This window comes from Spermophilus citellus (assembly GCF_964194105.1).
Source record: "Spermophilus citellus genome assembly, chromosome: 13".
Classification (NCBI taxonomy): domain Eukaryota; kingdom Metazoa; phylum Chordata; class Mammalia; order Rodentia; family Sciuridae; genus Spermophilus; species Spermophilus citellus.
This window is the reverse complement of record NC_138193.1, coordinates 110,404,938-110,420,582: the sequence shown is the minus strand read 5'-3', so window position 1 is coordinate 110,420,582 and position 15,645 is coordinate 110,404,938. Positions and strand designations below refer to the sequence as shown.

General features: G+C 41.5%; 1 protein-coding gene across 3 annotated transcripts in view; it reads right to left on the bottom strand.

The window, feature by feature from the left end:
- The window catches only part of ADAM17 (ADAM metallopeptidase domain 17), a 57,885-nt gene extending 48,418 nt beyond the window's left edge, over positions 1-9,467 (bottom strand). The window contains exon 1 of one of the 3 annotated variants that reach the window (XM_081265105.1): positions 8,409-9,467. In XM_081265105.1, the coding sequence (XP_081121231.1) occupies positions 8,409-8,505 (97 nt within the window). In that variant the 5' untranslated portion in view covers positions 8,506-9,467. The remainder of the gene's footprint in view (positions 1-8,408) is intronic. The other 2 variants (XM_081265104.1, XM_081265106.1) reach the window with 2 other exon arrangements.
- Positions 9,468-15,645: the final 6,178 nt, after the last annotated feature.

Sequence of the window (15,645 nt, the reverse complement as noted above, 5' to 3'; positions counted from 1 at the left end):
TTCACTTTTCTTTGAAGCTGAGTAATATTCCATTGAGTATATATACCACGTTTTCTTTATCCATTCATCTATTGAGGGACACCTAGGTTGATACCATAGTCCAGTCATTGTGAATTCAGCTGCTATAAACATTGATGTGGCTGCATCACAATAGAAGAACTCTCTTATTAAAAGAAAAAGAAAACCATTTAACTAAGTTAAAGTAAGGAACAGGTCAAAGTGAAGAAAAAAACAACCTTTAAGCACAAGGATATTCACTACTCATCTTTGCATTATTTTTTAAAAATACTTATTTTTTAGTTGTAGTTGGATACAATACCTTTATTTTATTTACTTTTTTTTTTTAATGTGGTGCTGAGGATTGAACCCAGGGCCTCGAACAGCTAGGCGAGCGCTCTACCGCTGAGCCACAACCCCAGCCCCAACATTATTTTTTATAACAAAAGAATCAAAGCAAATTAATAACTGGAAACAGCTGGATAAGTTCTAGAACTTCCAAATGACAGGGAAAAATCTGCAACCATTTAAAATGCTGTACACTACACCTTTTTTTTTTTTTTTTTTTTAATATCAGGGATGGAACGCAGGACCACTTAACAACTGAGCCACATCCCCATCCCTTCTTATATTTTTAGAGACAGGGTCTCATTAAGTTGCTTAGGGCCTCCCTGAGTTGCTAAGGCTGGCTTTGAACTCCTGATCCTCCTGCCTCAGCCTCACAAGCAGCTAGGATTACAGGTGTGTGCCACCATACCTGGCTACTACAACTTTTTTTTAATCATAATTTTCTAGAGCTTTTTCAACAGAATTCAAACACTTCCTTCCCCAAAGATTCTCTTTTCTACATTTAAATCTCTTAATAAATGAGTACAACTTTTTATCTGAAAAATAAAAAATTTAAAAGAGCTGGGGGCAAGGTTGTGGCTCAGCAGTAGCGCACTTGCCTGGCATGTGAGGCACTGGGTTGGATTCTCAGCACCGCATTATAACATATAAAATAAAGGTCTATCAACAACTAAAAAAAAATAAAAACTTTAAAGGCGGGGTGCTGGGAATATGGCTCAGTAGTGAAGGGGCCGGCCCCTAGGTTCAATCCCTAATACCAAAAAAAAAAAACAAAAAAAAAACTTATGCTGTGTTAATGAAACAAAGGGAGATTTTAAAATACACTGTTCACATTGCGTGATCTTAATTATTATAAAAACAGGCCTTAAAAAATGACAAGATAGTAACATCACCAGTATTTGAGTATATTTTCTATAATAAGCACTTTTTAAACGTAGCTTCCTAACATACTTTAAAATACTTAACAAGTATGTTTGCATTGCAATTTATTATCTTTTAATGAGTAGATAACCCAAATTGGATGTCCTGGAGCCATCACAAACCACCTAGTAAAAACAGATCTCTCTTTGGAGCCAAATTAGAGCTATATACTGCTCTTGAAATTGTCTTCTCACTAGCAAGTGAGAAGTGTGGAAAATGTGCCAGAGCGGAAGAAAACCGGAATCTGGGAAATCAATAAGACGCTGAGCAAACCAAAAGGAGATCACAAAAAGATTCCCAGGTTTCTGGTCTGGGTACCTAGATAGATACAGTATAATTCATGGAAGGGTGGGGGCACTGGATGCTCTGGATACTCAATATTCAACTGCACTTCACTTTCAAAACTGTAACCACTGGTAATCATAATTTTCTAGAGCTTTTTCAACAGAATTCAAACACTTCCTTCCCCAAAGATTCTCTTTTCTACATTTAAATATCTTAATAAATGAGTACAAACCATCATTCTACTTACAACAAAGTTTATTACAGTTAGTCCTAAAAACTATGTTACCAAAATGATCTTTCTTTGCTCAGCATCTGGTCATGGACTCTTTAAAACTCTACAATTTTAATTGTAATTATCAGTAATTCTGCTGATTACTCTTTAAAATGAGAGCAGCTATCTCAACTTTCTACAAGTTGATCCAGCCATCACCCTAAATAACTGAGATTTTTCTCATTTCAGCCAACTACAAACACAAATTAGAAAATAAAAGACACAATTTAATTCAAAATTAATTAAATTAATTTAATATATACACACACACACACACACACACACACACACACAATAGAATTTTATTATTTAAGGTGTCCCCTATCTACTCCTCCCTTTCTCTGTCAAGAGCTACAGTTTATAGTTGTCCCCACTTGCCTTCCTGCCTAATGGTGCTTAGAGATACCGCACCCTTCTTTACTGTTTTTGTATCTTTTATCACCCCATCTTCACTTCTTTTTTTCTAAACCCATATTCTACACTTTTTTTTCTCTTTTCCAGCAGATTCCATTTATGCATTTATTTAACAAATACTTATTAAAAACCTCCTATCTTTCAGGCACTACCAATATAACAGAAAAATATATTTCCAGTAGTTCATACTGGGGGAAGAGATCAAACAAAATTATAATAAAGTGTGGCATTTGCCGAGAGAGCAGTTATAGGAAGTTATAGGACACAACAGGGGCAGGGTTCCTGCCTGGTGAGCCAAGGATGCTTTCCTAGGGAAGCAGTATTAAAATCAAAAGGATAAGGTTGCCATCAAGAAAAGGGAAAGAAGGAAGAGTTTCTAAGTAGATGGCATAACATACTGCAGTCCTCAGGAAACAGATAATCTATGACTTAAAGAAGTGAGAGCAACTCAATGAAGCTGTGGTGCACAACAGCACAGAAAGAAAAGATGAAGTGGCTGGGCTCAATGACACATTCCTGTAATCCCAGCAACCCAAGAAGCTGAGACAGAAGGATCCCAAATTCAAGGCCAGCACTGGCAATTCAGCCAGACCCTGTCTCAAAATAAAATTAATAAAGAAGAGCTGGGGGGCTGGGGATGTGGCTTAAGTGGTAGCGCGCTCGCCTGGCATGCGTGCGGCCCAGGTTCGATCCTCAGCACCACATACCAAACAAAGATGTCGTGTCGGCCGAGAACTAAAAAAATAAATATTAAAAATTCTCTCTCTCTCTCTCTCTCTCCTCTCTCACTCTCTCTTAAAAAAAAAAAAAAAGAATTCCTTAAAAAAAAAAAAAAAAAGAAGAGCTGGGGATGCAGCTCAGTGGTAGAATGCTCCTAGGTTCTTTCCCCAGTATCAAAAAAGAAAAAAAGATGAGGAGGAGGAGGTGTGAGGCTTGAGAGGCAGACAGAAGTCAGGTTAAAGGACCATGGGACAAAATTCAGGATTTTGGACTCTGGACAAGGACAACAGCTGTTACTTAGAAATATCATTATAACCCCAGTGTGGAAAATGTGTCAAAGAGGAAGAAAACTAAAATCTGGGAAATCAGTGGGTAAGATGCTGAGCAAACCAGGCGGAAATCACCAAAAGACTCCTAGGTTTCTGGCCTGGATACCTAGGTAGATATAGCATAATTCATGGGAGGAGGGGGTGGGAGGGACTGGATGATGAAAGACTTTAGAATGACATAGTCTGTCTTGTTTCTTATATACAATTCTCAATTACACTGCCCACTTACATAAGACTTCCTTTGTATTAAGTCATCATACATTTGCAAATGTGTCACTTGATAAGCCATACAGTGATTTTAAGTGGGAAGAAAGCAAAACTATGCTATAGTATGATTCTCAATACTGATATCAGCAGTAAAAATCAGCTAATACTTTGCTCCTTCTAAATGTTCTAAAAGAAGAATAAAGACAAGGCAGGAGTTTTAGGCCTATGATAAACCCCCTATGAATATACATATGGAGTAGCCTACAAGAGATTTGATAAACCTTCAACTCCATCCTTTTCTTACACCTGAGTTGTTCTGTATCTGGGATAAGCTTTTATGGTCATTGATCATAGTATGATGACCTAAAGTATAGCCTAGTTTCTTTCTTTGAACTAAAAAGTTGATATTAAGTTAAAACTAATATTTAAACCTCAAAAGGGTATAAATTTTGCTTATATAAATATAAGCATAAATATGTGTGTGCGTGTGTGTGTATATATATATATATATACAGCTATACACATACACATACATATAGATAATTGTACCATGTATTTGAGAGCAATTTAAATAAATTGTCATAGAAGGAAACATTTGTGAACCTTAATGTTTTCTTTTTTTGCAGCAAACTGCATTTTCCTAGAATACAATCTCCAAGTGTAATGAAGAACCCCTACAGTAGTACTCTGCTTACTCTCTAACTGCTCTACTGTATGAAATACAAAAAGTACCCCCCAAAATAACACCATCAGTATCATGCTTCTATTCTTGATGTAAGAAGTGGAAAAGGACTGCTAGGAAGTATTTACAGTATCAGTGCAGAAGACACGAGACCAGCTCTTTAGCACTCTCAAAAATACAGAGTAGGAGAGAAGCTGCCTGAACAGGTTGTAAAATAAACCCTAAGCATGGATGAATCCCTTCCTGAATCTAAGGGATAAGGAGAGAAGTGCTCTCTAGTAGATCAGGAACCCCAGAACCTAGGAGCTAAACATGTAATTTTATGGGTTTTTACCAGTAAAGGAGGATGGAGTTTCATCAGCCTCCAGTAATTAATCCCCATGAAGAGCTTTTGACCACTGGGCATAGTGGCACTCACTTGTAACCATGGTGGCTTGGGAGGCTAAGGCAAGAGTATACCAAGTTTAAGGACAGCCTTGGCAATTCAGTGAGACTCTTAGCTCAAAATAAAAAGGGATGGGAATGTAGTTCAGTGGTAGAGCACTTTTGGGTTCAATTCCCAGCAGGAATAAAATTTAAAAAGAGGGGAGAAAAGAAAAGGGGGGGGAGGAGTATTGAGGTACCCAACTCCATGGCTAATTTAAGAACTAAGTTAAGAGTTACAGTATATGAAAAGTCCTTCATTTCACTTCCTTACCCCAGTGAAACTTATCCCTGACCCTTCTTCCCTACCAACTTTTCTCAGGCTTTCTTCAAATTAACAGTTCCAGTTATATAAACTTAACATCTCTCACAAATAGAAACTAATGAAGGATCCAAAAAATCAACCATACTTGGCCTTGCAGGACATATCTAGTATTCTGTGAAAGTCAAAAAAGATTTCTCCAGTTTCCCTATCACAGCTCTTTGCTCGATATTAATTTCCCTCAGAGCAGTTAGGATGGTTAAGTGTTTAGGTTACAAAAGAATGCAGTTTATAAGCAAAATTAACACAAAAAGAGGAAGCCACATGTCAAAATACTGAGCAAAATGGTGCTGTTAATGAAATAAGTACTGTTATGTGGAGAATCACCAAGCCAATAACCTCAAGTTTCAAATATATGTTTCAAATACAAATGTTCATCCCTCATCTGTGACCTACATTTTTTCCCTCCACCCACTACATCCTCTTTCATTAAAAGTAACTCAAAGGGAAAACAATTTTGAAATCAAAGTGAAACTTATACACCCCTGCTGCAACTTTAACTAGATATCATCATGACTAAGCTCATATGATTCATAACTTTCCTAAATTATGCAATTCATAACAGTTTGATTGAAATCATTTTTAGTGACCTATGGAGTACTCCAAAAGTCAGGCTTCTATTTATTATATGTATTACTGCTCTTCAGAAAAATGTTATAAGCTTGGGCTGGGGATGTGGCTCAAACGGTAGCTAGCCTGGCATGCGTGCGGCCCGGGTTCGATCCTCAGCACCACATACAAACAAAGATGTTGTGTCTGCCGAAAACTAAAAAATAAATATTAAAAAATTCTCTCTTTAAAAAAAAAAAGAAAGAAAGAAAAATGTTATAAGCTGGGCATGGAGGCAAACACCTGAAATCCTAGTAACTCAGAAGGCTGAAGCAGGAGTATTACCAAGTTCAAGGCCAGCCTTGGCAATTTAGCAAGATCCTATCTCAAAATAAAAATCCCAGGGATATAAATAGATAGATAGATAGATTTTAGAAAAAAATCCTATATATACCTAATCAATATTTAGTACTACAGTATATAACATCTGCAGACAAAAGACTAATAAACAAAAAACCATGGTCTGAAACTACTTGTCAGTCTTGAACAACTCAATCTTAATAATAAGACTGAGTTAAGGGGCGTGACTTTGTCCTTGGTGAGAGAAGTGTCTCTGCCTCCTAGGTGCCATGATCCCAGCTGTTTTCATCTGCCACAAAATTCCGCCATGATATTCTGCTTCACCTTGTTCCCCAAGGTATAGAGCTGGCTACCTATGGACTGAGACCTCCAAAACCATTGGCCCCCATATACAATTTCTTTTTTAAAATTGTTTTTTTTTAGATTTTTGGTCACAGAAACGAAAAGCTAATCAAAACACATACTTAACAACAGTGCTTCAAAACAAAAGGGGGAAAGTGCCATAAATAAAAGAAATTATACTTGGAGGAAAAAAAAAAGATTTGAGTTAAGCAAAAAATGACATCCTGAACTGTCAAACATTCTAATCTGTGCTGTCCAACATACCCAAAAGTCAATATTTCAAATGCCCACAAGGCATATATGTTCATCAATGTGTAAATCTAACAATTCCCTACAAGTTTCTAAGACCCATTTTTCGAACCTATTAAAAAAAAATTAGACACAATCTCTAAAGTTCATAATAGTCTCTAATCCTAACAACCTTTTATTCTGTCATCAGAAGTGCCCTTATTTTCCCTTCTCACCTACCTAACCTTAAAGTCTAGGCTCAACTATCACCTCCCCCATGAAGCCTTGCTTCCCTTCTTAGACTGCATTCAGTAGCCCCTTCATGATCATATTTGCCATAATGTGTCCAGCACTCTCCTCCACATTGTTTTAGAAGTGTCTGTTTAGATCTCCTTATGAGTCTCTATTCTACTATGCTATAGTCTGTTTTCCCTCCCCTCAGTACTGGGAAGTGAACCGAGAGGCACTTCACTACTGAGTTACATCTCCAGCCCTTTTTATTTTGAGACAGGGTCTCACTAAGTTGCCCAAACTGGCCTTGAACTTGCAGTTTTCCTGCCTCAACTTCCCAGGTATGTACCACCACACGGGGCTATGCCACAGTTTTTAAAGATGGATATACTCTGATCTTTGTATTTCTGATGTCATTCCTAATACTGCGTGGACAGTATGAGTGCTTCAAACATTTGATGAATAAATGGGTAAGTCTATGCAGTTTTTTGGCAGATGGTCTGCACTAATTAAAAACCCAGCTTGGTTAAAAAACCTATGATGTGCAAATGTTGCTGAGAATCAGTCTAGAAGTAATGCTTTTTCCTTTACATTGTATGCTTATTTTTTCTTCTGAGAACAAGAGAATGATAATAAAAAGTAAAAAGTTGTCAGACAGATGAATATAATTTTAGTATCTTAAAACTCGTTTTTCCTTTTCATTAATTTATACTTAAAATTAAGCAGATCCTTACCCTGTCCATCCTGACCACCACACTTCAAAATTTTCCTTCAACTTTACTGACTTAGCACTTCCTAACTGGCTCCCTTGCGCCTTTTCTTAAACAATCACTTTGTAATTCATTTCAAAATGAGACAACCATAAGGCAGTTATTTAGGTGAGAATACTCAACACCTTTAATCACCTTTAATACCCCTATTGGGGATGGGATGTCAGCTCAGTGCTGGAGGCTTGCCCAGCATATGTAAGGCCCTGAGTTCTATTCCCAGGACCAGAGGGAAAATGCCATCAGACAATTTTAATTTTTGTCCATTATATAAGAAAACATATACCGTTTCACACTCTATTATTAATTAACGGACCGGTATTGCATTAACTTTTAAAACATAAAGGACCCTAACACACAGTATAAGCTCACTTGCACCCATCCTTAAAATCCAATCTCTCCAGAAAATCTAATAGGGACCCTTTATTTTATAGGCTCAAAACTGATCAGATTGGTCATGCCTGCTCATTTCTTCTTAAATTAGGAAAGCATTCAAGGCGGCAGCCTCGCAGTTGGTTTGGCAGGTCTTAGCTTCCGCCCCCCCAAGCGCTTTCAATAAACTACAACGTAAATAAGAACGTGCAGAGGATGAGGGCAAAACCCAACTCCAAAACCCAATTCCGTCAGAAAATGCAAATGAACCCTCTGCAGTCGCCGCCTCCCGAAGAGACACCGCCCGGCGGTGCCTCCCGCGGTTGGAGGGCGGGAGGAACTCGGGAGCTCCGGGCCCCGCCCTCGGTAGCGGCGCGCAGCACTCCCGGTTTTTGCTCGGCAAGGCCACACCTCCCGACCCTCGCCGCCCTCGCAGCCCACTGCAGCGGGCCCCGTCCCCACAGGAGACCCACCGGGAGCCCGTCACCGCCACCCTCCCCGGAACGCAGCGCCACACCCCCTTCCCACCCTGGAAACCGGGGACGCGCCACCGTCGCCCGCACCCCGCCCCCGAACACCTGCCAGGGCCCGCTCCCCTCGCTTCCTCGGCGGCCGAGGCCGGCTCGTCCCCGGGTCTCACCGAGTCGCTGGCGGGAGCCGAAGCCTGGGTCGTCCGGAGGTCGCGGCGCCAACACGAAAGGAACCAGGCTGGTCAGAAAGAGGAGACGCTGCCTCATGTTCCCGGCCCGGCCGCCGGCTTCACCACTCTCGGCCGACGGGGGCTCGGGAAACTGCTCACATTGGGGAAGGGATCCACCCGGCCCGGCCCCTCAGACCTCCTTCCCCTCCCGCGCCGCCTACCGGGAGAATTCTAGAGCCAGGAGCAAGGCCCCCGGAAGTGCAGGCGGCGCTCCGAGCGCCGGCTCTGCCTGCTTCCGGCAGCCGCCGACCCCCGCACCACCCACAGCCGGAAGCCGGCACCGCGCGGCATGCTGGGAGCCCCGGCTCGCCCCGCCCCGCCCCGCTCCGTTCGGACGCGCCGGCCTCTTAGCCCGCCGGCCGGCTTCTTTCCCTGCTCGCGGCCTGCGTATACGTCTGGTCGGAGCTCGACCGGCGCTTGCCTGGCCTCGGCCCGCGATGCCCTGACTCGACCCAGCCTCGTGTCCGAGCGACCGCGGAGAAGGAAGGCAGAAGTTCGCGAGCACGCCCTCAGGCGCGTGCGGACGCCGCCTTCTCCGTGCTGCCCACGTGCAGTTAGGACTCCTGTCAGTCCTTCGGTTAAAGGAGCTGTGAAGTCCATCAGAGGCCGGCTGGACGCCGCAGGCTCTGCGCGCGTGCTCGGGTGGGAGGCGGAGGCAAGAGGCCAGCCGCAGTGCCCTAGGGACCAAGGCCATTGACTACCAGCACACTCTTTGGTGCCGGTGCCTCCGAGCCTCCGCTGTCGCACAAAAAAACAGGGCTTGGGGACCATAATGAGTGCGGTGCGCTTTTGCTCAGGCAAGAGTCTACAGCATTTTCAGGAGCTGGAATCCTAAGACCTGATTCCTTACCTGTGACTCCAGGAATCAGAATCCATCCACAAAGTTTGTATAGTTCAGTCCTCTACTTGATGAATTCAGCTTGGACGGGCAGTTTGCAATCCTTTGCAGAATTTTACCTCTGTGAAGTTTAGTGTTTATGTAGCTGAATAAAGCATTCTAAAAAGGTTGGATATAAATTTTTGTTTTATTGAGGTACTGGTGATCAAATCCAGTGCTTTGCACATACTAGGCAAGTACTGTACCACTGAGTAAAACCCCCAGCCTTATTTTATTTTGAGATGATGTCAGCCTAAATAGCCCAAGCTGGCCTTCAACTTGTGATTCTCTTCTTTCCTCTGTCTCCCGAGCAGCTGGGACTACAAGTTTGTGCTACAGTCCTGGGGCTAATTATTGTTTTACTTTGACTAAAGTTTATCCAAATAGGGCCAAACTTTTTCCACCTGCAAAGAGTGGGCTGGGGGTGAATCCCTGCAATCCTAGCAACTCAGGAGACTGAGGCAGGAGGGTCTTGAGTACTAGGCCAGCATGGGAAATTTAGCGAATCCCCATTTCAAGATAAAAAGACAAAAGGGTTGAGATGTAGCTCGGTACATCACCCTGTGTTCCCAGTATCCAGGGTGGGGATAAAACCTAATTCATCTTCTCATAATCACAAGCCCCAGATTTTCAGGAGCAATCTGAATTTCAGGTACTCTTTCCCATTCACAAACCAGGACCCAAATTGTGATTCCAGTTTGAAGCTCATCTTTATCAATAGTTTTGGCCTTTTAAGATGAAAGAACCACATGAGGGAGTTCAAGAGCCAGAGGAGACGGGTTGTGGCTTAGTGGAAGAGCATTTGCCTAGCATGTGTGAGGTGCTTGGTTTGATCCTCAGTACTACATATAAGTAAATAAAGTTATTGTGTCCATCTACAAGTAAAAAAAAAAAAAAATGACCTAGAGAAACATGTTAAGAAGGACATACTATAAAGACGGAGTTAACTGGCAGTCTAAGTCACTGGTTTTCAAACATTCTTTTACTATGAAAAGAATTTTTTTTTTTTAATATGTGCCCACAGACTGGGGATATAATTCAGTGGTAAAGGGCTTGCCTAGGATGCACAGGCTTAGGTAAATCCAATTAAAAAAAATACCCCTTAGATAGATTTTTTTAAATTTTGTCACCATAAGTGTAAGTTGTTGCAAAACATGTATTTTCCAGCATAATGTAAATACACTTAATTAAATGGTCACATCATTCTTTAACATTTTTCCAACAGAATATAAATACCTCAGAGATTTCATAACTTATGTGACAGTCTCTAGGATAACCCAGCCTTTGTATAGTCAGTCCCCTTCCACCCTAGAGCACAGTTGGTCTGTGTGACCCATAGGTCACATGCTCAGCAGAATGGCATCTCATTTCCAAGATTAGGTTATAAGACTGTGCCTTCCATGTCAGGTGTCCTCTGGCTTGACTTGTTTTTTCAGATTACACAGACTGGAGAAGCCAACTTTCATGTCATGAGAAACCTGTGGAGAGGCTGATATGAACAGAAGACCATAAGTTTGGAAGAAATGCTCTAGCTCCAGGCAAGTGTTGAGATCACAATAGCCCCCAAACTCAAAGCCTGACCCTGAGAAACTGTAGGAGATAATAAAATGTTTGTTGTTTTAAACTCTTAAATTAGGGCTAATTTCTTACACAGCCATTGTCATCTGTATTAAAAAAAATCCATAAACACATCATCTAGATCCTAGGTTCATCTTCACATCTGTAATGATTGTGTGTGTGTGGTGCTTGGGGTCCAACCAAGGGCCTCATACATGCTAGGAAAGCTCTTACAACTTAGCCCTGAAGTAAGTTTTGTAAAAATAATGATAAATGCATATTAATTGTACAAATTAATGGGTTTCAATGAGTCATTTCCATACGTGCATGTACTGTGTGCTTTGTTCATATCTATCCTCCCTACTAACTAAACCCCCAGCCCCCCACCCCCACTTCCTCTTCCCTGAAAAGTCCCTCTTCTATTTTCAGGTCATATTTTTTATTTTATTGTTTCCACATAAGAAAATACACAGACAATACTTGTCCTCCTGTGTCTGTCTGACTTCAGTTAACAAGATATTCCCCCATTTCATCAATTTTCCTATAAAGGGCATGATTTCATTCTTTATGGCTGAATAATACTCCATTGTGTTTATATGCACTTTTTTCTTTTTTGGTACTGGGGATTGGATCCAGGGGTGCTTAACCTCTCCCAGCCCTTACTATTTTTCTGACTAAGTTGCTTAAAGTCTTACTAAGAGGTTGAGGCTGGCCTCCTGCCTCGCCTCCTGATTATCTGGGATTACAGGTGTGCACCACCACGTCTGGCTAGGACTGACTGCATTTAAGGGGTCTTATTTGGTGAATCTGTCCCATGAATATAAAATAACTGGTTAACAATTTTGAATGATTTGCACTTTGCTTTTTGGCAAATTTCAGTTTATTCTTGTTTAAAGGAGAACAATAAAATCCACAAGTAATGTGCAACTGTCACCTTACCTCAGCCATTTAACCTCTAACCTTTTGCCAACTGTGTGCATAGTCAGGTAACTGTGTGTCTAGCCTCCTTCCCCTTCTCTTCCTGTCCTGCCCACTGTCAGAGAGCCTCTCCTATGTCATAAGCTGAAACACTGGGGATCCACAAGAAAAGCAGCAAAATCCTAGGCAAGAAGGTTCTGAACAAAAAAAGTATCAGGATCTTAGGGAGGTAGCTTTTATATCTTTGACATGGCTCAGAAATTTTCCAGAGATGTTGATTTAGAAGGAGAGAGGAGATGTTCCGCCCACATCAGTGCTCAACGAGCTTATTAAACAAGGAAACAAATTTAGATTAGACTGGTGTTGGCAAGTCCATTCGTCTTATGCAAGAGTAGATCATTTACTGCTAAATTGGCTTAAGGAAAAGAGGGGATCAGAGGTGAAATATCTGGTGCTGCTGTCCAATGGGGCAAGATGGGGCACTGTAGCTAATGTGAAAGGTGTCCCCCAAGCTATGCAGGTTACAAGCTATATGGCATCCCTATAGGAAGCCAAAAAGTCAGGGTCAAGAATCCTGACCAATGAGACCTGCTTATTAAAATATTTTAGAATTTAGACTGCAGGAAAAAAAAATCACTCTTGTGTCCATGCTTCTGAGACTATGCATGTATCCCAAGGAGAATCACCCATCCAGTTGTGCCTCTCTCTGCTCTTGTACGGTTTAGGAGTCCCCTAATTCTTTCTTTTTTATTTATTTTCTTTCGTGTGTGTGTGTGTGTGTGTGTGTGTGTGTTACCAGGGGTGGTCTAACACTGAGCCTCCTGAGTTGCTAGGGTTACAAGATGTGTGCCACCAAACCTGGCTTAGAATTTCTTCCCCTCCACTCCTTTTCTTTTTTGGCAGTACTGCAAATTGAATCCAGGCCCTTGAACATGCTAGGTACTAGGGATTGGATCCAGGGGTGCTTAACCACTGAGCTACATCTCCCAGCCCTTACTATTTTTCTTACTAAGTTGCAGATATATCCCCAGCCTAAAGGTGTGAATTTGAAATATACAAAGGAATGTAGTTGTCTTCAAGTTCAGTGATGTTTTCAAGTCCCTGTGTTTAGGGTTTACTTACTTTTCTTTTTTTTTTTTTTTATTAATGCCATTTTTGGCTGTAGCACTTCTATATCTAAAAGAAATCTTTTGCAGTCTTAATGCATAAAATAAGGCAAAACAGAGTTACTCTGTTTGAAGTACTTTTGGATCATCTTGTAAAATTATTTCTTCTTCCTGGAGTTCCTATTTTCCCAAAGTACATGTGTTTGTGGCAGGGATGACAAGCCAGGACTCCTGACCTCCAGTCCAGAGAACCTTTGCCTAAACCACCACATCCCTGCAGACAACTCCTGAAAATGTATCCTAGAGGAAACAGAGTAGCTTTTGACCGCCTTCTGACCAATGAGTGTATATCCAACAGTTGGTGGTAACAGGACTATCCAGCCCAAACACTAAAAATTAACAGCTGGGAGGCCAGCTGTTCACTAATTGCTACCTCTAATGCCTCAAATAGAGGTATTCAAGTTGAGCATTTAATGTAAAATTCAAATGAATTAGACATCTATTTTGGGAGAGATAAGAGGTAGAGAAATAATTGCCCTTGAGATTTTTCTTAAGAAGAGAAAAACAGGGTAACTTAACTTGGGTGTGTAATCTTCTCTCATTTTAACCATGAAGGACAGGAAAAAATTATTAGTACCAATTTCTACCTAACAAGTAATATATGGCCAGGCATGGTGGTGCATGTTTGAAATCCCAGCAACCTGGGAGGCTGAAACAAGAGGATGACAAGTTTGAGAAACTTAGTGAGACACTGTCTCAAAACAAAGCATAAAAAGGGTTGGGAGTGTGGCTCAATAGTAGAACCCCTCTGGATTCAATCCCTAGTAACAAAAAAAAAAAAAAAAAAAAAAGGAAAAGAAAAAGTAATATGTTCTACCAAAACCATGAGGCATCTTCTTCACTTTGAACTGGACACATTAGCAATAGTTTTCTTTAGCTTTAAGGAAGCTGCTCATTCTATCTGGGCAGCAGGAAGGACGTCAGAGAAGAAGACTGAAAAGTCAAGGGCAGGATGAATCTTCCAAATTCTTTATCAGTTAAGCCTTTTAGTTGAAAACAAGAGGTACCACTGAGGCTAAGAAAAGGAATTTATTGGCTGTCAAGTAGTTAACCTAATTGATGAGAAGTCTGAAAAGCCAGATGCAGAAAACAAGAATAAAGAAAAATATTCACCCAGAACTCCATGCATGCTAGGCAAGCATTCTAAGCAAGTGATCTACCACTGAGCTACATCCCCAGCACTTTTTATTTTGAGATAGGTCTCACTAAGTTGTTGAGGGTCTTGATAAATTGCTGAGGTTGACCTCGAACTTGTGACCTTCCTACCTCAGCCTCTCAAGTTGCTGGGATCACAGGTATGTGTCACTGCACCTTGCAAATTAATGGAAATGGACAGTGTGACTCAGCCAAAGCCATGCCAAGCAAATGAAAGGACATCACCACCTGCATTGCTGCTATGGAACATGACCTTCAAGTCACCATTGGACCATCTAGGCCACCAAGAACAAATTCCTAAACATTTCTGCAGGATTTTGCATCATGAGTTAGTCATCTCAGCCCAGGTCACAAGCCTGTCTTCCAGCAGCCAACCAAGAGAAATCTGGCTCCCTCTCCTACCAAGACCCATACAGTGAGGCATAGTGGGTTTTCAGATGCTGATGGGCAATTATGATCATGACAGTACAGTCTATTCTACCTTGAGGTCTCACAGCCTATTGGTCTGAAAATGGGGAAAACCAGAAATAACTTGAATAGCACAATAGGGAACAAATTATGAAGTAATATCCTGCTCTAATGAATTCCTCCAACTAATGCCAGAGAGGGTAACTTCTGACCCAGTGACAAAAGAGACTAGGTCAGAAAGTAAGAACACTCAGGCAATGCTCTCATTAGTGGGGGGTGGGAGGGATGTTATCTGAAGGAGGAAGAGAGAAAGAGAGGAAGGAAAAGGGAAAAGGACAGGGAGAGAGAGAGAGAGAAACAGGGAAAGGGGAAAGTGGGGGAGATCATGCTACTCCTAGAACAAAGGAAGAATAAGTGTTTTTTTCATGGTACCAGGGATAGAAGCCAGGGGGACTCAATCATGGGCCAAACCCCCAGCTCTTCTTATATTTTATTTTGATATTGGGTCCCCTTAAGTTGCTTACAGCCTCCCTAAATTGCTAAAGCTGGCCTTGAACTCCTGATCTTCCGGCCTCAGTCTCCTGAGCCACTGGGATTACAGGCATGCACTGGACAAGGACTAAGTCTTTCAACAGGTTGCTGGGGTAGGCTAGGGAGAAGTCTTATGACTTGAGGGGCCATCTGGTTCCTATGAGATGATTCTCCCGCTTAGAAGAAGAATGGGTAATTGTTCCTGCATGAGAAGGAGGGCAATGTCATTCTGGGGTGATCTGCTGGCAGGCTTCAGTTGTTTCTGGAAGGGTAGGACAATGACTGAAGATTTCTAGGCATCCTTCATGGGGTCTGGAACAGGACATTGTAAAATCTGGCAATTGAGTGTCCCTGCAAATGTTGAAAATAGTTATTCTTATCTTGGTGTGCTCAGTCTTGAAAGGGAAAGGTTAGGTAAATTTAGGGCTAATAAACCTTGTATGGCCAGTTTAAAGATAAACACTCCTTAAATTAATACGTCTATATGCAGAAATGAGCAAGAATCTGACCCAAAGTTTAAGACAAATGAGACAGATCCAAAATGGAGAAGGCAATGCCAGTTTTG